This window comes from Eretmochelys imbricata, chromosome 8 (assembly GCF_965152235.1).
Source record: "Eretmochelys imbricata isolate rEreImb1 chromosome 8, rEreImb1.hap1, whole genome shotgun sequence".
In the NCBI taxonomy this organism is placed as follows: Eukaryota; Metazoa; Chordata; order Testudines; family Cheloniidae; genus Eretmochelys; species Eretmochelys imbricata.
The window spans coordinates 90,260,025-90,285,306 of NC_135579.1; the positions used below are offsets into that span (position 1 = coordinate 90,260,025).

Genomic DNA, 25,282 nt, shown 5'->3' on the forward strand with positions numbered 1-25,282 from the left:
ATTAATTTGAAGGGTTACTGCCACCTAAAATAACTCACACTTGCATCAGAATTTTTTATCATCATTGTGACAAGTAACGCCTCAAGGTTCTCTAACTGTAAGAGGTGAAAGTAAAACTCTCTCTCTCTTTTTCCAATTTATTTACTTTGCACAGTTGACATCACTTTGAGCAGAGACAATTTCACTGTTGTCTGCTTTATACATTTTTCACATGTCCCTGTGGCCCACTGCTTCCCCCAGCTCTCATTGGCTGGGAACGACGAACCGTGGCCACTGGGAACTGCGGGAGGCCATGCCTGTGGACAGTCACGGTCAGCAAGATGTCTAGTGGTCCACCATCAAATTACCCTGATGGGCCGTAGGTTGCCAACCACTGCTGTATACAGTTCATTTATAGTGTGAGCTCCACAAAACCATCTAATTGCGTGAAGAGAAAAATTACAGCAAAAATCTTAAATTTATGTTCAGTATTTTGACTACAAAAATGTAAATGATTGAACACTGGAGCAGAAAAAGACCAAAAGAAAGGTGAGTACTCCCAGTCCAGAACTATGGTCATTATTTTTCAGGGGAAATGTGGGGCAGTGGAACTGTGGAACAAGCAATGCCACCAGTGATTTAGAGCCGTGCTGACAGAGCCACAGGGTAGGAACCCTAAGTTTACTTATGTACTCCAGTCTCTAACTTGATTGTTCAGAGCCATACTGCAGCACCAGCAGGCGGGCTTCTTTTAACAAAGCATATGTTAAAACACACTCAAGAGTTCTCTCGTGTCAAATCTCATTTGTTATATATATTATATATAAATATTTTCCTACATCATAAGTTAACTGCAGCTATTAATTATGCACTTAGCCAGAAAATTCCTATTTGGAAATACAGTAAGAAAATCCATCGCAAACAAAAAGTGCTGCATGAAGTATCAATAACCAAAATTGGCATGAGGAGCTGAAATTAACACTGATAGATCCTGAAGGATGAATATAGTAACAGCATGGACTTCAGTTTCATGTGTAAATATTTTTACTCTTATCCTGTACAAAGGGATAAGAAATAGAAACTATCACAATAAAGAGTTATGATTTACAGCAAATAAAAATTGGAGTAAAATTACTATTAAACACAATGTGTTTTACTGAGCATATAAATTATTTAATTATAAATGTATTTAACTATTCTTTACAAACATAGCCTTTCTACTAATCCTACATGAAATATTTTGCCCAGTTCAATATTATCACCCTGTAAGATTTCTGAAACCTTTGATAATGGGACCCTAAAACTCACCATTGTCTCCTAGTGGGATCAAATGCTTTGTCCATGAGAGAACCAGGATAAATTCTGAGCACCCCATTGGGTGTTGCTATGTAACGGCGGACAATGTAACTGTTCAAGCTACTCATTTCCATTTGTGTCATCCATTCATCTGTGACGTGACTGGTAGCCATTACTTCATTTCTGACAGAGAACTGCAAAACAAAGACAGACCTAGCAGGGTTCCTTTAAGACTTGCATGAAAAGATAATAAGCTGCTTGCAGGGTTTCCTAAAGACCTATCAGAGATAATCTAAACCCAATTACTTCTTTAAAATCTTCTCACACCAGATGGAGTCAGCAAATTCCAAGTAAAGAAAAAAGCTTGTTATAATGAAATATTGTTATTATCTGCACAGCTTTTAACATTTGCTTTTCACTTCAGGTAAATATAAATACTACCCCATTTGTACATAAAACAAAGTTTTTTCATTTAAATGTATAAACACACAAAGGCATCCCCTGACCCAATGTTTATTACAGCACCGTTCTGCATATTGTTAATTCTAATTGCAGCTTGTAAACTTTCTTCCTGGGGAAAAGGGTCCCTCCACCCACCCTTGTGGTCTCTGAGCCCCTTCCCCCATCCAATTTCTCCACCACCCTTGAAGCCCTCATGTCAGAGCCCCCATCCACCCAGCTGAGGAGTGGACAGGATTCCCTTTCAACCTAGTTCACACTGCTTCTTCAGGTGAGAGGGGTTGCTGTTGTTCAACAGGGGTCACAATCATCCATCCCAAGGGCTGAGCACAGTGTCTCTGCAGCAAGAGAAGAAAATCCGAGTATCCTACATGCTCAACACTCCCATAGGCCAAGAGCCAACCCAAAGGACACATGTGAAATGGGGACCAGCATGGTGACCAATAAGGGCAGGATGGGGGAAGGGGGGGAGAAGAGGGATTTAAATAGCATACTTTAAGCCCAGGGTTAGCAATAAGACGAGTGTTGTCGCTGAGGTATGCCGTGTAGTGTTCCACCATCCGTTTGGTCTCAGGTTGGCTCAGATGTTCATACGGAGAAGAAAAACTACCTGCAGCCAGCATTACTGTGGGGCTTTCTGAAATAATAAAGTATTAGAGAATTTAAAACAAAGCATTATAATCAGTATATAATACAGGCCATCACAGAACACCATCTGATGTAGTATTCTGTCTGAGACTATAGCCATATAATGAAGGTACAGTACTATAGTATGGATGGCAGGGAATCTCTTCCTGACACAAGCTGATCACCAGTTTTTGCCTTGAAACGTGAGGATTATCATCCCAAATAATAACAGTAAGACTTATAAGCGCAGATCATGTCCTCTTTTGTTTTGAAACCTACTTTTTGTTTGAAACTTTGGAATGTTACAATAAAATGTCTATTTCACAGTCATATGAGCATGGCTTTGAACAGGCTGGCTATGTGCACCTTTTTGTAAGGTAGAGAAGGTTTGAGTGTCTTGCTGTAGGTGGTGATGGTTTCAGTTTCTTAAGGGAAACAAGCAGCTCAGTAACAGCAGCCTCACTTCACTGCCTGTCTAGCCATTATCAGCTGACAGCGTTCTGCAGACACTGCAGAAGAAGCAAGTCTTAAGGTGGGTTCTTGAGGAAGACAGGGTAGTGGCTTAATGGGGATTTTAGCCCTGGGACAAAAAGTTCAAACCTGCTGGTAAGAGAAACTGACGAAGGTGTGATGAAGGCTGACATGTGGAGTGAAGGGATGGCTAATGACATGATAAAATAATACAAATAAGTTGTGAAGGTAAGCACAATATATGGAGAATGGGGAAGCTTATGATGAGACACAAAGAACTTTGTGGAAGAAAACTGGGTTTAGTTTGGACTATGCAGAGGCCACCTTGAAGAACAACTGTGACTTTCAGGTCATTAACACAGGGAGAAGCACAAAAAACACAAGTCTGCCAAAATGGTGGAGGGAGTTTGCTAATATGAACAAGGGGGCAAAAAGAGTGACTACAAGAGATGTACAGAATAGTCTGGGTGTATTGCTTCCACTGAGCAAGAAATGTGATATTTAAAAGGCAAAGCCAAAACAGAACATAAACAAAAAAATCACACAATGATAATGCAGGGGCTGGGATGCTGAGAAATTGGTTTTTTTCCTTGAATATTTAATAAAGGGGAACCAGATAATATTCATCTTATTGTTTTTCTCAGTGTGCAACTGTTTCCAGGGGAAGAAATTCCCAGCACCTTAGAGAGACAATACTTACACAATGGAAAGGGTCTCCATTTTCCCACACCGCTCCCAAAGCATGCCACTGCACATCCAGCAGCCTTATCTATCCGAGTCATCACTTAATAAACCTCTATTGTATTTCCTCATCAGCTTTCCAGACTTAACTGTCTGAATCAATTATATTTTCTCTCACACTGAGTCTCTCAACATTACTGGCGTGCATCACTTGACTTTTTCCATTAATGTCATGTCTTTTCTAAGGTGAGACCATTATGTGGTTCCCTTTTATCAAAACCAGGCATTATATTCAAGACAAGAATGTAGTGTTTTATATAATGACACAATAGTTTCCATATCATCATCTAGTTCCTCTGTAATACAGTCCAACATCTTATTAGCTATTTTGAGCACCACCATACAATGAGCAGATATCATTGCTGAGTTGTCTAACGATGATGCCTATCTGCTTTTTCATGAATGGTTACTCTGTTCATGAATAATTTAGTTTAAACTCCACGGAGAAATCAGAATTTTAATCTTCAAACGTGTAAGATTGCAAGCCTTTCAAACTTGTATACAAGCTCTAGATTCATCTTTCTTAAAAGGATTATAAAAAGTTCTCTCCTTTCTATATATTAAAACGTGTATTATCATATAATTCTGAGGCCAAATCCCTCTGTCCATGACATCAATGCAAATACGGAAATGAATGGAGTTGATTATAAAGTTTGATATATAGAAAGACGTACTATTGAACTTGAAATTTTTATGTAGGTTTAAGAGGTCTGGAAAATCTCTCATTAAAAGATTTCAAATCATATTAAAATTCTGACTTCCTCATGAGCTATATCTTCTGATTTCTTCTCACAGATGGATATTAAATATTTATGTCTGTGAATAATTTGCATAAATCCAAAGTCAACAGCCCCTATATACCCCATTTTTTAAGAATTAGACTGTGCAACTCTCATTTCTTTTAGTGAGCACTTACTCACATAAGCAGTCCACGAATTGCAGTAAGAATACTCAGGTGACTAAGTGCCACAAATGTAAGGGCTGCACAGTTTAGCTATAATAAAAAAAAAAATGAAGCAGTGAAAAAAGTGAAGCAGGATAGAAAATTTCCCTTGAAAGGTTTTTTTTTTTTAAATAAGAAACATTTTTACAAGGATTGTAGCTAAAGATGTTTTCTATTTTCCAACCAGCTCTACAAAAACGTGCATGAGATAAAGATGAGTTGAGGGATTGCTATACCTAAGGTCGCCAGCTGCTTGAAGTGCAGACAGGCACTGGGCTGACCCAATAGATCCAGTCGATGATACAGTAGCTTGCTGCTAGGGACAGTGTTCAGATTCTTGAGCTGTTTAACAGGTATTTCTGGCTGTATTACCACAACACAAAGAATGAAGGATGTGTCTTGGGCCTGAAAAACAAGGACTAAAAATTAAACTGAAAAAAAAGTTGGAGGTTTTATATAATTGATTTTCTATTTATCCCCCTCTCCCTCCTTTTTTAATTCCTCAGTTTCTTTTACACTAGAAGGTGGCATCACCTTCCCCCATACTCCAGAGCAGCATATTCCCTACTCTCTCTGTGAAATTAATCACCTCTAGAAACTGCTGAATTTCCCCATACTCCAGGAGAAAGGCCCTGATCCTGCACAGATAACTTTGTGGGGAGGGGTTGTATGGGTGCTGGGGCATAGCCAAACCATTCTAAATGCAGGATTGAGGCCTTAGACTTTAGGGTTTCCAATGGCAGCAATACAGTACACATAACTAAGGTATGTGCTTTGATCAACTATCTCAAGCAATTAAAGCCATTGAGTTATATACTTTAAAAAAAAAAGAAGAAAGATTTCTTCAAAGTTGATGCTTCGCGCACACATTTTTGTTTTCACATTTTTTTTTTAAACATATTATCCAAATTCTGATGCTTTTGTGTGGATACTTCATGAAACTTCATTATGGGCAAGAGAGTTTCAGTTCACAAATGGAAACAGAATACAATGTACCTCTTTGTAACCTGTTTCCCATTTTGAAAAATGCAAATTAACAATAATACAAGGACATCATCATTATTCCTCCAATCCTGTGTTGGATGGATTACTCGCTTTGCTGGTTTGAACACATTCTAAGTGCATCAGGTTAGAAAAACTTGGCAGTAGTATTGCCAGACTCTAAGGCTGTCTGATATTTAATACAACCTTTCAACAAGGCAACACTAGCTCCAGGAACACACCTACATGAACTTCTGGTATGTGACGACAGATTTAATCTCTTAAAGCTGCTCAGCATAATCTCTTAGATTATATTTAAATTAATTTAGGGAAACGATATACCAGTACCTGCTAGGTTTGTTGACACAAAGCAATTAGCCAATTATTCTTGGTATTAGCAAAATTTGCCTGGATCATATCTAGTTGTAGATTTCATTTTATTCCCTTGGTCAAGATAAGTATCCAGATTTGTTCACAAAATAAACTGAAAAGTGAATGGGCTGCTAGAATCTTTTTTCCCCCTTGGAATTGGGTAAGATAAGAACAGCTCTTTTCTCTTCAAGTTAATGATGCTGGGCTGCCAAATCCTCCCATTAAATATGATCTGTCTAATGATTATAGCAGAATTAAAAGCTTCCCTATAGCTTCCATTCCATTTTAATTGATTTTATTCTGTAAGAATCTAGCAATTATGAATTCATCTAGATTATGCATAGGAGTTTTTTGCTCCACTGAGGGTAGTATTTGGGAATATTTTGTTGTTTTAATTGGTGTTGAGAGATTTCTGCAAGGTATTGCATCTGACTTGAATGCAAAATATGTACTGGGGAAAACTAGACACAGCACTGAAAATAAAATACCTATGAATATGAGAGTACTTGACTCAGCCTTGCATATTACAGGATAGACTCGTGCCCTATACAGATCTAAGGGTTTGCAGTATTGCATAACTACAACTAATGTTTAAAAGGAAATTTTAATGTCTTGATTGTGAACAATGTTGTTAAAGTTTATTCATATTGGCTTTTCTCTCCAAACCGCATTAAGCAGTATACAGCAGGAAGGGATAATGCAGCATTTAAAATGACACCCATCTACATCCACCCCAAAAAAATTCAGCCACTGATTAGTTTAAAAATGTCCAATAAAATTAAAAGTTTTTTTTTCTCATTTTTGTTAGTACCAGCATTTTAACAATAATAAACTACATGCAAACACTATACTGTAAGTCTGTACGTTCATCTTGAGTCTCTGTGTGAAATACGTTCAACTACTTGAGCTTTGCTCTAAGACTTTATAGTGTGACATAGTTCAGTATAGACTTTTTTCCTTTAGGAAAATATGTACTATAATTGTGTGTGTACATCTATATTATATAACATATAATGGATGCGTACATTAATAGCACACACACTTTACACTTGCCTGTATGCGTGTCTCTGAGAATTAAATTATAATAAATTTGAAGCTACAATTTCAATGGAATGTGAGGTATTTACCATAATAAGAGATGCATGCATACTGTTTCTGTATAATTTAAAATTCAAACTACTCAAGCTTCAGTATATTAACATACATTGAAACTATATGCTACCATTCAAAAGTAAGATCTCTTACCATTTTCCAGGCATAGCTAACGTTGTAGGCTTCTTTTCCAATTTCTCTCAGTTTGTTTACATGCCAAGACAGTGAGGAGTTCACTGGGACTGTAATAATCTGACTGCCCAGAGGGAGGCTACGGTGACAACAAATAATATCCAACATTTTATTCAACACTGAAAAAGTTGTGAATCAAGCAAAACCATCTATTGCATTTTTATATGAAAAACATGATTAGTCATGAAAGGGCTGGATAAAATCTGCTTTTAATTAAGAAAGAAGAGAATGTTTTGGTTTGCTGTTCATGCATTTATCTATTTTAAGGCTAATTTACACTCTTATGTGTAACGTAGTATGGTTGAGTAAGCATTGCCTTTTTCAGTACAAATGATGAAGCAGCGGTAACTTGGTTTCTAAATTTCTACTCAAGAATTCATATAGACAGTGTTTAATTTGTGTGGGTCTTGCCAGGGCTGAGCCCTGGAACCTCTAGGCTTGGCAATTCATAGCCCCAGCACTCTGAGGTTGCCACGTCAATTATGAGAGTAAAAAAAATTGCCTGAGCCCCAGCACCTAATTGCTTGAGCTCCATCACCTCTTTCATTACAATTTAAGCACTGTTCATAGAGAACACAATTACAGTTCGTCCTGGCTTGAGATAACGTTGCTAGTGGAATGGCATTAATTAGCTCTCTAGTTCAAAGGAACAAAGGGACAACAGATAAAATTAGATCTAAATTAAAACTAGATCTAAATTACAATTTCCAGAACTGTTCATGCACATCATGCTGTACCTCTGCCTACTTCGTTTTTGTGAGCAGGATAGGATATTGTCAGTTACTCTTGATGACCGAGAGTTTTCTGTATTCTAATGCCATGCTTGTGTTTAAGAATGGAGCTAAGAAGTAGAGCTGGAGTGCAGGGAATATAAATACAATATGTACAAGCACTTTCCTGAGACTGTTGTGGGAGCGTTACCCAGCTAATAAGCAGATTTTTGTTCTTCTTTTCCTCCATCATGTCACATTAGTTGGGGTTGGCAGCTCTTGTTAATCTCCAAACGTTCCTGTTAAGTGCGTCTTCCAAGCTGACACCAATCTTCTTCATGTCCTGCTTCTGTGCCTTGAACCGCCTTTTTCTGGGTCTTATAGTTTTTGTCCTGTAACTAGTAGATTGTATACTCTCTGACCAACATATCCCATGTCTCATCATCTCATATGTCCCAGCCATCTCAGTCGATGCACCCTTAGCTTTTCCATGATGGGGGATTACCAGCATCTTGGCTCACACCATTTCATTGTGTAATCTGTCAGTTCTTGTCTTACCCAGTGTCCATGGGAGCACTCTCATTTCAGCAGCATGAAGTAGTTGTACTTCTCTTTTCCACACTGGCCAGCATTCCAACCCATACGTCATGGCTGAGCTAATCATGATCTTATACATTTTGCTCTTTAGTTTAATTGGCACATTCTTATCACACAGAATTGCCGTCAATTCCCTCCATTTGCACCTAGTGCTGTTCATGCAACTGCTAGCATTCACATTCTTATTGTAACTCAGTACTATTTTTATTGGTTTCTTGTTGTCCCTTTTAATGCAGCCTCACATGTATTCAGTCTTCTCTTGGTGATTTATAAACAATTTTCTTCTAATGCAGCCCTCTGTCTTTCTAGATATCTTCCCAACACAAAAATGTCATCTACAAAAAGCATGTTCCATGGAGCTTCTCCCCTAATCTCCTGCATCAAGGTGTTCATTACAATCACACTTAGGAATCGGTTTAAGATTGATCCTTGATGTAGACCTATTCTCATAGTGAATGGCTCACTGCAGCTGCTTCTTGTTGTTGTACTACTCTCATACATGTCCATAATATCTGAACGTACACCTCTGGAAGATTGTGTGACAACAGGCACCACCATATCAGTTCTCTAGGAACTATACTATAAGCCTTCTATAAGTCCACAAACACTAAATGCAGTTTCTTGCATTTCTCCCTGTACTTCTCCTGCATTATTCCCAAACCCAAATTGGTTGTTGCTTACTTGGTAATCTAGCTCTTCATGAAGTCTTTTCTTGATAATTCTTTCCGACCGTTTCATCATTTGACTCATTTTGATGGGTTTTTGTTATATGTATTATATTGATTTATTTATTTAGATTTAAAATAAAAGAGTCACTTATTCAAGGCTCTACGCACGCTAAGGCATCATTAACAATACAATAAATATAATAAAATACTAGCAACATTAATCATTTCACCAAGAACTCAGCCAGCCAAGCACTTACAGAAACTCCTTTCCACCCCTTCATCATTTGCATACCCCCCTCAGTCCTGTCCAACAAACGTATCAAACTCACCTATGCCTAGTTTCCAAATGATTTATTTAAACAATAAAACAAACTATCAATTCCGAGATGACACATCCCATGCAACATCAAGCAACCTCACCACCTTATCTTGTGTATTCCTTCTTCTGCAGCTAGCTCCCTTCCTCAAAGCCTTTAAGGCCAAAAGGGCCCATCATGATAATTTAGTCTGACCTCATTCACATTGCAGGCCACGGAACCTCACCCATCGACTCCTGTAATAGGCCCATAACCACTGGCTGAGTTGTTGAAGTCTCAAAAACTAACAGCAACATTTTTCTTAAGTACATCAGAAACAGGAAGCCTTCCAAACAATAAGTGGGGCCACTGGATGATCAAGGTGCTATCGGACAATTCAAGGAAGACCAGGCCATTGTGGAGAAGCTAAATTAATTCTTTGCATCAGTCTTCACTGCAGAGGATTTGAGGGAGATTCCCATACCTGAGATTCTTTTTAGGTGACAAATCTGAGGAAGTGTTCCAGGTTGAGGTGCCAATAGAGGAGGTTTTGGAACAAACTGATCAATTGAAACAGCAATAAGTCCCAGGACCAGATGGTATTCATCCAAGTGTTCTGAAGGAACTCAAATGTGAAATTGCAGAACTACTAACTTTGGTATGTAACCCATCACTTAAATCTGCTTCTGTACCAGATGACTGGAGGATAGCTAATGTGACACCAACGTTTAAAAAAGGCTCCAAAGGCTATCCTGGCAATTACAGGTTGCTAAGCCTCATTTCAGTACCAGGCAAATTGCTTGAAACTATAGTTAAGAACAGAATTATCAGACACACAGATGAACATGATTTGTTGGGGAAGACGCAACACAGCTTTTATAAAGGGAAATCATGCCTCACCAATCTATTAGAATTATCAGAGGAGGTTAACAAAAATGTAGACAAGGGTGATCCAGTGGATACAGTGTACTTGGACTTTCAGAAAGCCTTTGACAAGGTCCCTCACCAAAGGCTCTCAAGCAAACTAAGCTGTCAAGGGATAAGAGGGAAGGTCCTCTCATGGATCAGTAACTGGTTAAAAAACAAGAAATAAAGGGTAGGAATAAATGATCACTTTTCAGAATGGAGAGAGGTAAATAGCGGTGTCTTCCAGAGAGATCAGTGCTGTTCACCATATTCATAAATAATTTGGAAGAAGGGGTAAACTGTAAGGTGGCAAAGCTTGCAAATGATACAAATTACTCAGGATAGTTGTGTCTAAAACAGACTGCGAAGAGTTACAAAGAGCTCTCACAAAACTGGGCAACACAATGGCAGATGAAATTCAATGTTGATAAATGCAAAGTAAGAAACATTGGAAAGCATAATCTCAACTATATAGACTAAATGAGGAGGGTCTAAATTAGCTGTTATCACTCAAGAAGGCATCGTGGATAGGCCTCTGAAATCACCGGCTCAATGTGCGGCAGTCAAAAAACCATTAGGAAATGGATCGATAATAAGATGGTAAATATCATAATGCCATTATATAAATCCATTGTACGCCCACACCTTGAATACTGCGTGTAGTTCTGGTTGCCCCATCTCAAAAAAGATATATTAGAAACGGAAAAAGTACAGAGAAAGGCAACAAAAATGATTAAGGATATCGAACAGCTTCCTTATGAGAAGGGATTAAAAAGTCTGAGTCTTTTCAGTTTGGAAAAGAGATGACTGAGGGGGGATATGATAGAGGTCCATAAAATCATGAATAGTGTAGAGAAAGTGAAAAAGGAAGTATTATTTACCCCTTCACACAGCACAAGAACCAGGGGTTACCCAACAAAATTAACAGGCAGCAGGTTTAAAACAAACAAAAGGAAGTAGTTCTTCACACAATGCACAGTCAACCTGTGAAACTTGTTGCCGGGGAAGTTGTGAAGACCAAAACTATAACTGGATTAAAAAAAGAATTAGATAAATTCATGAAGGATAGATCCATCAATGGCTATTAGCCAGAACCTCATTCTTCTGATGGTTAGAAACCTTCACCTAATTTCAAGCCTAAACTTGTTGATGGCCAGTTCATATCTATTTGTTCTTGTCCCAACTATTGTCCCTTAGTTTAAATAACACCTCTCCCTCCCTGATGTATCCTTCCATAAATCTTCATAACAGTGAATAGCAACAGGAGCACAGTACTTTTGAAAATCTGAACATTTATTTAGGTACTTGAGTACGGATTAAGGCACTAACTTTAGGCATCTATTTCATTAAAACTGTGGCCCTCACCTTTATATATGAGTTTTCATTAATGAAAATAGTAGTAAACTTTTTGGCTGGGATTTTCAAAGAAGCCTAAAGGATATTTGCCCAAATCCCATTGAATTTAGGTGCTTAACTCTCTCAGGCTCCTTTGTTAGCCTTGATCCTACCCTACAACAGATTAGCCACTCTACAACAGATTAGCCACTCTACAACACAGTCTGTAAAATGTGTCACTTCTGGAAGACTAGCATCCCAGATAAGGTCTTTGTAATTTTAAGGCCAGTGGGTACAATAATAGTGTTTGAAACTCTCTCTGCCACCCCAACAGGCACTTGCCAAGCTGGTGTAGCATCAATTTTCCCATGTCATCATCACTGATCTCAAATCTGACCTGACTCCAGAGATAGGAGTTGATTCAGTTTTAATACTACCTTACTCCTGAGCTTCTCGTAAGCAGAGAACGCCAATCCTGTCTAATTAAATTGTCTGGGTTTTTTGCAATCTATATTTCTATTCAATAAAGACACTGAATTTAGCCCACTGAGCAGATTTATATTCCAACAGCAAATCGGATTAAAAAAAATAATTATAGAAAAGATCAAACCATCTCAGATACAGAGAATTTTAACAGAGCACTCCTCTGACAGCGGCGATGAGATGGGGGGAGAAGTGGTGACACAACTCAGTTTTTGCATATGAACACAGCATCCTGACTATGCAAGATGTGAACACAACTAGGAGCATAATCATGACGTGCTACGTGCCGACGCAGTGAAGTATGGGGTCACAAGGGCCCCCTCTTATTGCCACCCCTGGCTACATATATCACCAGTAGTAGCATCAAGGAGAGGGGGCAGCCTCTATGGAGTTGCTACTACCCCCTTCCAACCCAGGTGAGTGGGCACAGGCAGAGTCTTTGCTCCATGGTTCCCAATGTGCTGGCCTGCACAGCTGAGATAGCATGCCAGTGCAAGTAATCTGCAACAGATTTTGGGCTGGCACAGATTACCTTCCCCCTGGAGCAAGGCAGGAATAAGGCAACAGATTGTGACTCTCCAAGTCACAGTCCAGACCGTAGTCTGCTCCTGGGACCAGAAAACTATGTGCTGTCCTTTACTCAGAGCTGGTGGCAAACCCACAAACCAGCCCTAAATTCAGGAAAGGACATATTGTACTACCCTTGATGTTGTACACTTAGTGTACATTTATAGTTCAACTACCCTTTCTAGAAAGTCATTGTTATTACATGGAACTCTTGCATAGTCCTTCGTACACATTTTTTCTCCAAGAAAAAGGAAGTATTTCCAATATCTAAATGATGTGTTTTATAAGGATAGCTCAGCTAGTTGTACGTGCACAGAATTGCAAGTCAGGAGCTCCCATGTTCTAATCCTGATTTGTACACAGATTTCCTCTGTGGCTTTGGGCAAGTCATTTAACACCTCTTCTTTCATTTCCCCATCTGCAAGTGGAGGATCAGGAGACTTACACACTTTAGAGAAGAGCTGTGGAGACTAAGGTTTATAAAGTCCTTCGAAGATGAAAGGCTCTACTTAAGTGCTAAGTACTACCATTATTTTTAATTGGGGCATTTTTGGATTGTAAATTTAGAAATAAAGATAGAAAAATTGAGATTCAACAAGAAAAAAAACTCAAAATGCAAATATTCAGTGAGAGACAGAACACTGAGAAGTAGTAACAGTGAAGGAGCCCAAAAGGACAGCAAATCACACATGGTTTAGCAATGTGGCAACAGCCAGCAAAATAGGCCAATGTCAGATTCTCTCTCTCTCTCTAAATCATGTATTGTCCCATCAGCCCGTACTTGGGACAGAGGGTGTGCCTCTGTTCTCTGTGCAGTTGCACACATAGAGGCATCACATCATAGAGCAGGGAGGAATTTCTCCCCATATGTCTAATGCCAAGTATATACTAACGAGTTAGATCGACCCAGCTATGTCACTCAGCGGTGTAAAAGATCCCCACCCCTGAGCAGCACAGTTAAGCAGACCTAACCCCTGGCGTAGACAGTACTAGGTTGATGGAGGAACCCCTCCCGTTGCCGTAGCGAGTGTCTACACTGAAGTCCTACAGTGGCGCAGCTGTGCCGCTGTAGCAGTTTAAGTGTAAACCTAGCTTCACTCAAAAACCTAGCTTCACTCAACAGAAAGACTCCCAAGGACTTCACTGGATTAGGTCAGGGTCTTTCTGGATATGGTGCAACCATTCCTAGGGCACCACTGCCGCATACCCAGAATACCAGACATTCCAGCACTTCCAGTAATGGTATGGGCCCACCCCTGCCAGTGTGACCTTGCATTGTGTGTGTGAAGTCATGCTGCATGGAGGACACCATTTTGAAGAATGCGCCACCATGCCCCCCACTGGTGAGACTGCATGGAACACCATTTTGAAGAGCGCGCTGCTCCAAGCACCACCAGTGTGACATCAGGTTGGTGGGGGCGGAGTAGAGCACTCTTCTAAATAGTGTCCCCCATCTGTGACCCAAGACAAAAATCATTTCTGATTTTGTCTCAATACCAGACAGGGAACCATAGAAAAAAAGAGAACTGTCCGGCTTAAAACCAGACAAATGGCCTGCCTAACCACACCTGAAACAGTGAAAAAGATCTAAAAGCTGGAGAATGCTCAGAAAAGTACTCCAAAAATTATGACAGAGGAGGACAGGGAAGGATTGATGGAAAATTTCAAGCAGCAGATATGCATACAGTAGTTTGATTACTTATTTGAACCCCATGGAGTGAGAGTAGTTATTTAAGGTGTTAACTAGGAATTACTGTCTGAAATATACGAAGGAAAAATCCAGACTGAATATTAAGGAAAACTTCCCAACAATCAGCTCTACTATTAGATTAGAAGAGTCTCCCAAAGGAAGCTGTGGAAACTATTGCTTGGCACATTTAAGGATAGAATGGATAATGCGGTAGAAAACACAGTCCCGCATTGGCAAGAGATTGGGACTTCAATCCCAGCAGGGATCTCTGGGTACTATTACAACAGAAATATTAAACACAGTAATAATAATTCTATAAAGTAGCTCCCATTAAAGGGTTTTGTACAAACACTTCTGAGTCCGGTTAATAATTGATCTTAGCAAGCTATGAATCATAGAATATCAGGGTTGGAAGGGACCTCAGGAGGTCATCTAGTCCAACCCCCTGCTCAAAGCAGGACCAATCCCCAACTAAATCATCCCAGCCAGGGCTTTGTCACTTTGACTTGAGTCTCAGTTCTTCCTTACCTAAGGATGTTCTGCCGAACTAATTCAAATTTTGGAATGTTCTCGTAATGTATGATGTCAGTGTGAAGTGGTGGTTCAGACAGCAAATAAGGCCTTGTAAGGGATGGATGCATAAGAGTATACCCTAAAAAGAACAAAATACGTGTTTAGTACAAGTTTTGGTTCAGTATGTAATAAGCAGAGAACATAAAAACAAGTATACTGATGACATGTATGAAAGTCCTCCAATTTACTTAAGAAACTACCCTAACAGCAACCATACCATTACATCATAAAGCAGTTTACTGCCAACAGAATTTTAAGAACTTGTAAATTAACTCAAACAAAAAATGACTAAAATGACCATGCCATAAAAAGTGAAAAAGCTTATAATATAAACAAAAGCTACAGTTTTGGCTTTCTGGCCTACAAATGTGAAAACAATCGATTTCATAGCAACATTTTTATATCAAGACCCTGTACAATAAATGCAAACCATAAATCTGCTTATATACAATTACTGTTAGACAGAACTACTCAAACAACTGACACGCAATCTGTTGAGAAATGGCACTGTTCACTTTATCGTTCTACTTACAATTAAGGAGCAGAATAAGGAGTTAGTTTTCTACAGTCTAATTTCACCAAACAGGAAGATAGTGTATTTATGTATCTGAACCACAAAAATCACCTTTATTGTCTATGAGAAATGTGTAGGAAGCCAAAGAATCTTGATAATAGGTGACATCCTCCAAGATATATGCCAGGTTAACATCCACTCCCACAATCCCAAGCAGCATGTTTCCAAAGTAACAAGGTTTACTTACAGTCATTATCAGACCTTGAGATAAAAGGAAGAGCACAGAAGGCATTAGCAATAATGAACTTGCCAGTTAATTAATATGAAGTGTGTTCTTCACCAGTTGTGCTAAATAGAAAAGAGGGGACGTTAACTTGTGTAACCAGGTGACAAAAACATCCTCTGTCCAGCAAGTTCAATTTTCAAAAAGTTGCTACCGTACCACGTAGGAGTATTTTCAAAAGCTAAAATTAAAGACTTAGCAAGCAGGCCCTGATTAAACTCCCAATCAAGTCAAAAGACTCCCACAGGTTTCAATGGGTGTTAGATCAGATCCATATGTAGGGTTCCCTTCCTAAGTCACAGTGCTGTGGATTTCACTGAATATGCATAATTCAACCCTCTGTACAAGTTAAGGCAGTTTTAACCCATCTGTTGCAATTGTTTCCCTAGGACCATGTGACATGGTGACCCAGTGAAGCACAAGTAGTGGTACTATGATCATCTGACTCAAGAAATGCTTTCAGTGATAGATGTCAAACAATGGTAATGCTTGAAGCTCATGGTTAAACAACAGCATTAAAGATAACAGAAGCTCTACCAGTTCTGACATCTCTTACTGACAGCACTTCTGGAGTCAGAATATAGAACTGCTGCTAGCATTTAACAGTAAAAATATGGGAGTCGGGGCTTGGCGACAGGACGGAAGGCTGAGAAGGGGAGGTTGAGGAAGCATGTGAATTATGCTACAACATATTAACATAATATCCTCATATTAGCCACTTTTTACTTATCTGGTGGTGAGTTAAGAAGGTATATTGAATATACCATAAGTTATTAAAATTTACATTTTCTGTCTTCATCAGCACACAGTTAGATGCCTTAGGGACAAGAATGTGAATAAATATAAAAGGACATAGATTCGCATTGTTTTTTCTTTTTGTATTTTTCTTAAAGTCTGCATTTTTACTTTTTTCCCCCCATGCAGCTATAAAAATTTTAACAAAAATAAAAAAATCTTACTTGTAAAATATCAATTGGGATGAATTTTGCTCATCTGATTATATATGCAGTATGTTAGCCTCTTCTTACTTAAATCCCAACAGGCCACTGTACTGGGTATTATAACCAAAAGCATTACAATGGTTTTTAGAAACCTCTCAATGCCTGAGGTAAAAATATAGCAGTCCATTTCTGTCTTACTTTCTGTGTCATGACCACATGGAAACTCACTCACCCTTTTAATATAAAACAAATATCAAATTCATCTCCATAAATGAGGTTTTTTAAAAATAAAAAAACCATGCACATTCCTAATTATGTAAGCCAAATCTATTCAATTGTATCATTTATAATCCTTATGTTGTACAACTTCTCCACTATGCTTGGATGTGGATGTGTGAGAGATGAGTGGCAATGCATCATGCAGAGTGATGAGAAAAGGACAAACTAGGCTATCATTCTGCATGAGAGAAGCACGTCCAGGAGCAATCTCAGCACACACAGAGGACTTCAGACTCTCAAGAGTCACTCTGATCAGGTGGCAAATCAGGACAACCTGCCTGAGAGGTCTGAAAACCCTGCTGAGCCATACTCCTCAACCCCTCCTCCATAACATCACACAAAAGAAAATGGAAAACAATGTCCGGAGAAATGCAGGAGCTGTTAAGCTTATTAACTCTAATAGTAATTACATAGCACCTGAAATCTTCAAAGCACTGGGAAAACACTAATGTCATTCCCAACTCCCCTATAAAGCAGGGCTTTTTTCTTCTCACTTTACAGAAGCATAAGCAGAGGCAGAGAAGCATTGCTTTATAGGCTAGGTCGTACTCTGTCTCACAGTGACAATCATGCCAGTGCAAGAGCCTATATTAAAGGCCCTCCAAGTCCCAACTCCTCCCATAAACATATGAAAGGGGCCACATGTGGAACGCCATGGCCTTTGCATCCCTTTGCGCTTTTTATGAGGGCTCTGTGCAGGACTGGCTGCATGTATTTTGCGGTCCTAGGCAAACATCTACACATGCCCTCATCCCCTGCATTATTCCATCTGATCTCACTATTGCATCCAAGTAAAAAAAAACATGTGAACATTAGGGTTTATAGAGGATTTAAGTAACAGGTCAGATTTACGTCCACAACCTCAATATGTCAGCATAAAGTGATCTGTAACTGGTGGATCTGGGCAATGTATTGGGAGAAATACTCCACTGACGTAGAGCCATCATAGAGACTCCGATTCCATCCTAAACCTGGCCCCCCCGGCAAACAGGGTGTAGTAACCAGGATGTTGCTGCTGATCCCTGGCTTCCAGAATGGCCATTCATGCCAGGGTTCAGGCTGCTCTGTCTTGTGCTGAGGATAACCACATTCCTCAGTCTTTTCTGAGCACAGCTTAATCAGAACAGAGAATCTGGTCAAATAGTTAGCAGTTCCACCAGATATGCTGGGTCCTTCCCCAACCCTGTATGACTGCTAGAACCTTCTGGAGTCCTACTCTTCCAAACCCGGGAAGGTGTGGGGTGGAGAGTCCAGAGCAGTTGCTAAACTGTTTGGTGAGATGCTGCTCCATACCTCAGCTACTGTGGGGAAGGAAGGAAAAGGAAGAGGAAATGGCCAGCAGGAACAACCCCTCATGAAGCTGTGTTCATAGCTCCAATATCCGAGGAAGGAAGGGAGTTTTCGGCATCTGACAGGAATGCCACTTCCTCCATTATGCTGCCCTATGCACCCCTGTGGTCTGCTTAGAGGGCAACACCAGCTCTGAATGGGCCCACTGGAGTGCAAGGGGCCCCATGGCTGCCATTACAGCCTGGAACCATGCTCCCACAAACCCAGAGGAGTTTCCTACACAAATCCAAATTACTGAGGCTGTATCAGTATGCCCATGAGAGACAATTTCACCCTTCAACTTAAATCCATTAGCTGTCACATTACCCACACTTTCCATAAACAGGCCCCTGTGGGTGTAAAACTTTACATGTAATCCCTGCATGAAGGACCTAATTTTACACCTTCCTTAGGGGCAGACCTAAAAGCACCTCCTTATCTGTTGGTTAGAAACCTGGGGGATGACAGACAGAAGCCTAACCTCTGTTTTTTTTTTACCTGCTCAACTTCAGATTTTCTAAGCACTTACCATCTCCCATTTCATCGGAGAAGGGCAGACTGAAGACCGCCTCATCAATCATTCGATTGGGGAGGTTTGTATAAAATCGACCCACTGTGGTTTCCAAGTTACTGAGCTGGTTCAAGACCATCATACTCCCCTTGATCACAGGTAAGGCAGTTCGATCAGGCACTCCATACTTCACTGAGTTCTGTTCTGCCAGATCTCGGAGAAATGCCAGTTCTTTTAATCCTGTCACTCCCTCTGAAAAAGGAGATATTGCCAGGATAAGGGAGGAGAAAGTAGGAAATGTATTTTTAGTTGAGTCTCTTACATCTTACTCCAAATTAAAACTACAGTACAGTACGTACTTTGTGTTGCCAACTCAGGCAGGTAGACTGAACATAGAGAATGCCTATTTAAGTGGAAGTGTGGAGTACTGTTTAGTGACTAATACTGATGGGGTGAATTATAATGTAGGTATAATCAGTCACTAAAGGATTTAAAGGAGTCCACTCAGATAACTGTTCCACTGTACAGAAAATCAAGATGCTTGCTACCATGTTACTATTTAGATATTTTTACCATTATTATTTTTTTTTAAAACAGAGAGCTTTGTGTAACCCATTGTCTCCCACCAGTGACTAGTCCAGGTAGAAGTTTATGAATCTGCTATGCAGCCTTGGAGTTAATAGACCTTGTCCTTTAGCTCAAGCAACAGTCTCATGCTTTTAGATACAGATGTGCCAGGATTCAGTCCCTGCAGATAACCTAACAAAGAGAATTCTTGAAAGTGGGGACCCAAATGGGGATTTGAACTGCTATACAGCCATACAGTGTGTTAGTGTGGCTTGCATGCAAATTCTCCATGGCCAGGCATAAACTTCCCTGGATGGGGTGTCTGTGCAACCCATGCTAATAAGACAGTCTACTGCTTTCTGTGCTACAGATATTTTTGAAAAAAGGACTATGATTCCACTGGGTCAGTGTGCGTACATTTATATTTAACTTTACTCTTGGCTTAAGCCCCAGCTCAGCAAAGCACTGAAGCACATGCTTGACTTCCAGCTCAGACTTAAATCCCATTGATAGCAATAGGAGCTAAACACATGCTTACATGTTTGCTGAATTGGGGCCTTAATGGGGAAACTCTTCCAAATTCAGGCTTGGTGCCAGAGGGTGAGGCTCCAGCAAACGCTATAGTTACACCATGTATTGAATTTGCCCCATGGTGCTAGGCATTCAGCAATTCAGGCAACATATTTTAATCAGCTCATTTGAATTCTGGTTTGCAAACATATGACTAAGTAGTTTTATGTCCCAGATAGGAAACTGTTATAATCTGGGGAATGGCCTCTGGAGTCTAAGGGCCAAAACTCACTTTTGACCCTTTCAAACAGACACAGAACAACACTGCATTGGGTTACTAGAGAATTTTAATCTACCAGAAATTTGGCACACATTTCTTACCATTCATGAGTGCATAAGTGAGAATCATAACTGAGTTATTGAGGAAACTATTTTCTTCATTGATGACACGGAGAGTAGCCTTTTTATCATCATCTGAAGCATCTTTTGATGTAATCCCAGCTGACAGGTAAATTACGACCATATCTGTAACTAAGCAGAAATATATATGGCAGACAGTATATTAGATTCCAATTTACTCGAGACATTCAGTAATGCAGTAAAAATCCTTATGTCAGTAAAAGAAGATAAATGTGAAGTTATCAACAACCTTATTTATAAGAGTTTCAGGTATCTGCAATGGATGAAAACACTCACTGTGTGGTTGTGAAGGCCTTTATAATTCCCAATGCACTTTCAGTTCCCCCAGTTTCAGCTACCAAAGATTCACGAGTTTCAGCTCACACATTCTAACACACTATATAGTTTTCTAGTCCTAGGCTGTGACCTCACCAGATTTCTTGGGCTAGACAAGTTCTGTCCTGGTCAGAACATGGAAGGGAAACATTCAAGGAACAGAGTCCTGCAGAAAGTTCTTTTAGTGATTCAATGTGGTGACACTCCTCTCTTGAGAGGGACAAATTCATCCCACATGGACAGTCCTGAGCCTTCTCTTAGCTGAGACCTAAGGTGCATGTAGTTACTCAAGGTCCTGTGGCAGGAGTTGGGGTGTTAGCCTCCAAAAACAAAATTTCCCTATAGGTAATTACATTTTGCCTACCTTAGCTCTCCATGCCATTTTTGCTGGTTGGAGTATTCTTCATTTTTTGTCCTACACTGCTAAATAGTGAAATGTCCCATCCCAGGGATGGATGCACTTGAGTGATTCCTGTTTTTAAAGAGCTCTTGGTGGCTTTCCAGATAATGTGGCAGTTGTGTGGAGGCAGTTGTCAGCAGCTGCCTGTAAAAGTAACTCTTACACCTCCATTTGTACTTTGGCCACCACCTGTCTGTGATCACCCACTATGTCTCCCACCTATTCCCAACATGACTTGACATGAGATGACTTCTATGTCGGCATTCTGGCTGCCTAAGTGAATGGGTATACAATAGTAAAGTGAGGGAAAGAGATTTTTACACCCTCACCCCCTCCTGTGCTGGGGCAGTCAGAATTTAATCCATGGCTTATGTGTTTGTACAGCTCCTAGCACAATGGGGTCCATGACTAGGGCTCCTATGTAGTATGGTAATACAAATAATAAACAATAATAAACACCACCACCACCACTTGATCTTTGGGATCCTAAAGGGTGGAAGACTATGGATACACAACATTGTATGTTAGAGGTAGTATAACATTTGAAGAATAAGACACGACATGTACTTACCATTCATCATTAAGTCATTTTGCCCTACTTAGACTGAACACATATCAACATATTTTTCAAGCTGTAAAGAATGTCTTATGTTAACGGCCTATCTCAAAGCCTCAAGGAAATTCAAATCAATACTTACGCTCCATCCTATACTTCAGCATTTAAAGCATCTTGTGTATCAGTTAGGGATCATACATTGGTCCTACAATACCAAAGCACACTGGAGCATATTACTGAAAGACTGCCAGCTTACCTCTGAATTTCCTTGCTTTGGTGGAAATGTCAGGTCTTGCCCGACTGATTTAAAAAAAAAAAAAATTTGAACATCAGTTCGCTGTTGTGTGTGTTCTGAACTAATAGCCTGAAAATGATTTAAATCAAAAGTGTTTTTTGATGCAAAGAAGCACCTGAAACTTCTATTTTCCTTTCCTTTTTTATTTATTTTCCCCCTCCCCTCATGCCTACTCTTTAACTAGAGACAGCTTTTAAATTTAATCTGGTTAAAAAAACACTCCTCCAAGAGTATCCTCTTATTTCTGGGAAAGATTTTATGAAAATTATTAACCTTTATTTTCAATCTACACCACAGGAGCTGTGTGCTGCTGTTAGGGGCACTGAGATACAACTTTACTTTTTTTTATTGCTAGCAAGGGTGATAAAATATAGTTCTCTGTGCTACGAACCCATGCTTTAGCCTAGGCTATAGCCAGTTCTCCTATACAGTTAATGAATCATGTTTTCCTTCCTACAATAGCACTGGAAAAAAAACAAACAAAAATTTTACAATACAAAGCCCTTAACTCTCCCAAGAGCTCGGTCTTTAAATTTTCTCCACTTGTGCAGCAGGCTGTGCATTACTCGTCCACCTGGAGCGTCCTGTAAATCCAGGAGCTACAGGAGTTCTGTGGCTGTGGTGTATATATACCATTTGCAAAGCACTTTACAATACTTTGGGATTAAAGGCACCACAGGAATGTAAAATAATTACTGAGCTGCTGGTGACACCAATATAATAGATATTGGCAGCAGGCTGGGGAACGCAGAAACATCCATCTTTTCAATATAATTCTTATCTTACACACCAGGAATGCCTCAGTTTTTTCCATTATTAATTTACTTTTCTGCATGTGAATGGTTTCTCTGACACGCCTGCAGATCCTGTTAGGGAACAGGGTGTTAAAAATTCACAGTAAAAAAGAATAATATTATCTTATTTCTTTTTGTACCAGAAACAAAGAATAGACAAGAAGATTGTTTACAACAAAATGGAAGTGCATCACACATCCTCTTCTCAGCCTGTCGCCCAGGCTCTCAGGTTTGTTGTACACATTATAAATCTTTAAAATTCTTTTGTTCTTACACATAGCCAGAGAAGGAGAGCATGTGCACTGAACTTTGAGCTTCAAATAATGTGTCCTTATGTACCAGTGCCTAAAATATAACGAGTATTATGCGTGAAACTGAAATAAATCCATGTGTTTTCACACTGCAGAATATGCCAATGTCTTCTACTCCCAATACACACAAGCAAGAATCTATTGCCAACGTTCTTTGAAATAACTAATGATAACTAAGCAAGACTTACTCCAGCCAACTTCAGCTGCATTAGATTTGTTATCACCAGGCCGCTACCCTTCCCTCACTTTGTCAGAAGTTAAAAGCCTTGCCTGTTTGAGCTGATCTAGACATAAATACAAGATAGCATCAGATAGGTTGGACTTCTAGCTCAACAGATCCCAATGCTTATCAATCTAGAGGAGTACAAAGCGAAATGGGAGCACAGTTCACTTCATTGCTCTGGATCGAGCACTAAGCTCCTTAGATGTGTGTTATTGCTTTCTTTTCTTAATAGTAAGTTTCAGTTAAGGGTCTCTCCAATGCCCATTTGAAATAATGGAAAGACTCCCATTCACTTGAAGAGGCATTGGAATGAGTCCTTAATGTACATCCAAAATCAAGCTGACCAAACCCCCAAATTAGCCCAGTTTCTCCACCCCGCACTGGCACTGGGAATGTGGAAACGGCTGAGGAAATGTGACAGTGCTTGATTGCATTCAAATTTAGAATTTGTTCAATCAGTTACTAAAGAACACAAGTCTTAACTCCCGCCCTACCTAAAAAAAAAAAAAGCCTTCTGGGCAGTAGAATCTGCCACCCACTTTCCCCTCTCCCAGACATCTTTGTTAGTTTGGCTATTGTGTATTTATTTTTGAAGTCAAATAGAAAGCATAGGACTAGATATGAGTAACTCTACATGTCTTTACACACAAAAATTCAAGCAGATTTTCTTTGATGAGTGAGAATACAGTTAGGCCACTCTGAGACATACATATAAATATCATATCATATTTCAGACACAGTGGTTGTTCTCTGTGAATGGTTTTTTGATAAGAAATATTGATATGTTCCCAAGGATTTTACATAGCCAGAGCACATCTGTGCAAATGGTAATTTTACCTGACAGTCAAAGAAGTTTGCTGTGCTAATGATTACCATTAAAAAGGATCCACATCTGGGAAATAATTCAAAGATCTAGCAACTCATCCCTATAATTACATATTACAGATAATAAGGGAGGTAAAGGACAGTGGGTGGAAGAAGCAAATGAAATGTAATGGACAATTTTAACAGCCACTAAGTACGTGGATTTAAAATCCAGTATATCCTATTTGATCAACATGGTAAATACTTTTAATAAGACACTGCCCTGCCCAGGCTTCTGCCTATGTGAGCAATTCAGACAAAAAAGAAATATGCAAACTTAAAAAAAATAATATAAAGGTTTGTATAAAAACAGACTTACTTCCTTGGAGTTTTGTGCCATTGTTTGTATTTCGTATTAATTGAAAAGCCTTTTGAAATCCCACTGCATGCTGGGTAGGGTTGTCAGATGACTTTATACTGCTAACGAAGGCGGACATCTTCCTTTTTGTCTCACTAGTGGCAGGAGACAAAAATGTCTTATAGCACTGATCCAGTGAGCAGGTTCTTACTGTGTCTGCCACAGTTAGCACTGAGATCTTAAAAAAGAGAAGAAAATATATTGGATTATTTTACCATTTATAATTCCTTATGTACTGATATAGCATACACAATGATAAGCCAACAGAAAAGTTTCTGTGGATTTAAAACCAATTGTTAAAAAATAAAATGCTTGAGGCATAAATCCATCACATTTGAAAAGGATTAGACTTATGCTGATTAAGGTAAAAAGAGACTTTGGCCTTTTTTTCTCAGATGAAATCTGCTTCATTCTGCTCACACATAATAGTTACCATACTCTCATAGGCAAAAAAAAAAAAAAAAAATCTAAGCAAGCTATAGATATCTCAACCCAAAATCTGCAGAGAGCATTTTCAATAAATCTCCAGTGGCCACAGAAAAATGAAGTGCTTGTAGAAAAAACTAGGAAATTTCCACAGGCAAACATGATGAGCTCTATACTAACTTACTGTACTTTTAATATTTTATTGAAAGTGAGCCAAATTCACAACCACTTTTTATCCTGTAGATAAGTTAAAGAAAGCAATGATAATCCTTGCACTATTAAATGTATCAGTAAGATACAGTTTATGAAGTGGCATACTTTATTATGAGCTATGACTGATGCAAAATTAGTGACCAAATAAAAACACTGCTGCATACCACAAGAGCCATAAATGTGTGCCTGCAAAAC

The 25,282-nt window shown here is 39.3% G+C and overlaps 1 protein-coding gene across 1 annotated transcript in view; it reads right to left on the reverse strand.

The window, feature by feature from the left end:
• CACHD1 (cache domain containing 1) overlaps positions 1–25,282 on the reverse strand; it is a 185,514-nt gene that overhangs the window by 27,379 nt on the left and 132,853 nt on the right. Inside the window, exons 7-15 of the mRNA XM_077824497.1 lie at positions 24,410–24,626; positions 20,294–20,443; positions 18,854–19,087; positions 15,604–15,753; positions 14,934–15,057; positions 7,115–7,232; positions 4,753–4,921; positions 2,229–2,371; positions 1,288–1,469 (exon numbers count right to left, since the gene is read on the reverse strand). Of these exons, the coding sequence (XP_077680623.1) occupies positions 1,288–1,469; positions 2,229–2,371; positions 4,753–4,921; positions 7,115–7,232; positions 14,934–15,057; positions 15,604–15,753; positions 18,854–19,087; positions 20,294–20,443; positions 24,410–24,626 (1,487 nt within the window). The remainder of the gene's footprint in view (positions 1–1,287; positions 1,470–2,228; positions 2,372–4,752; positions 4,922–7,114; positions 7,233–14,933; positions 15,058–15,603; positions 15,754–18,853; positions 19,088–20,293; positions 20,444–24,409; positions 24,627–25,282) is intronic.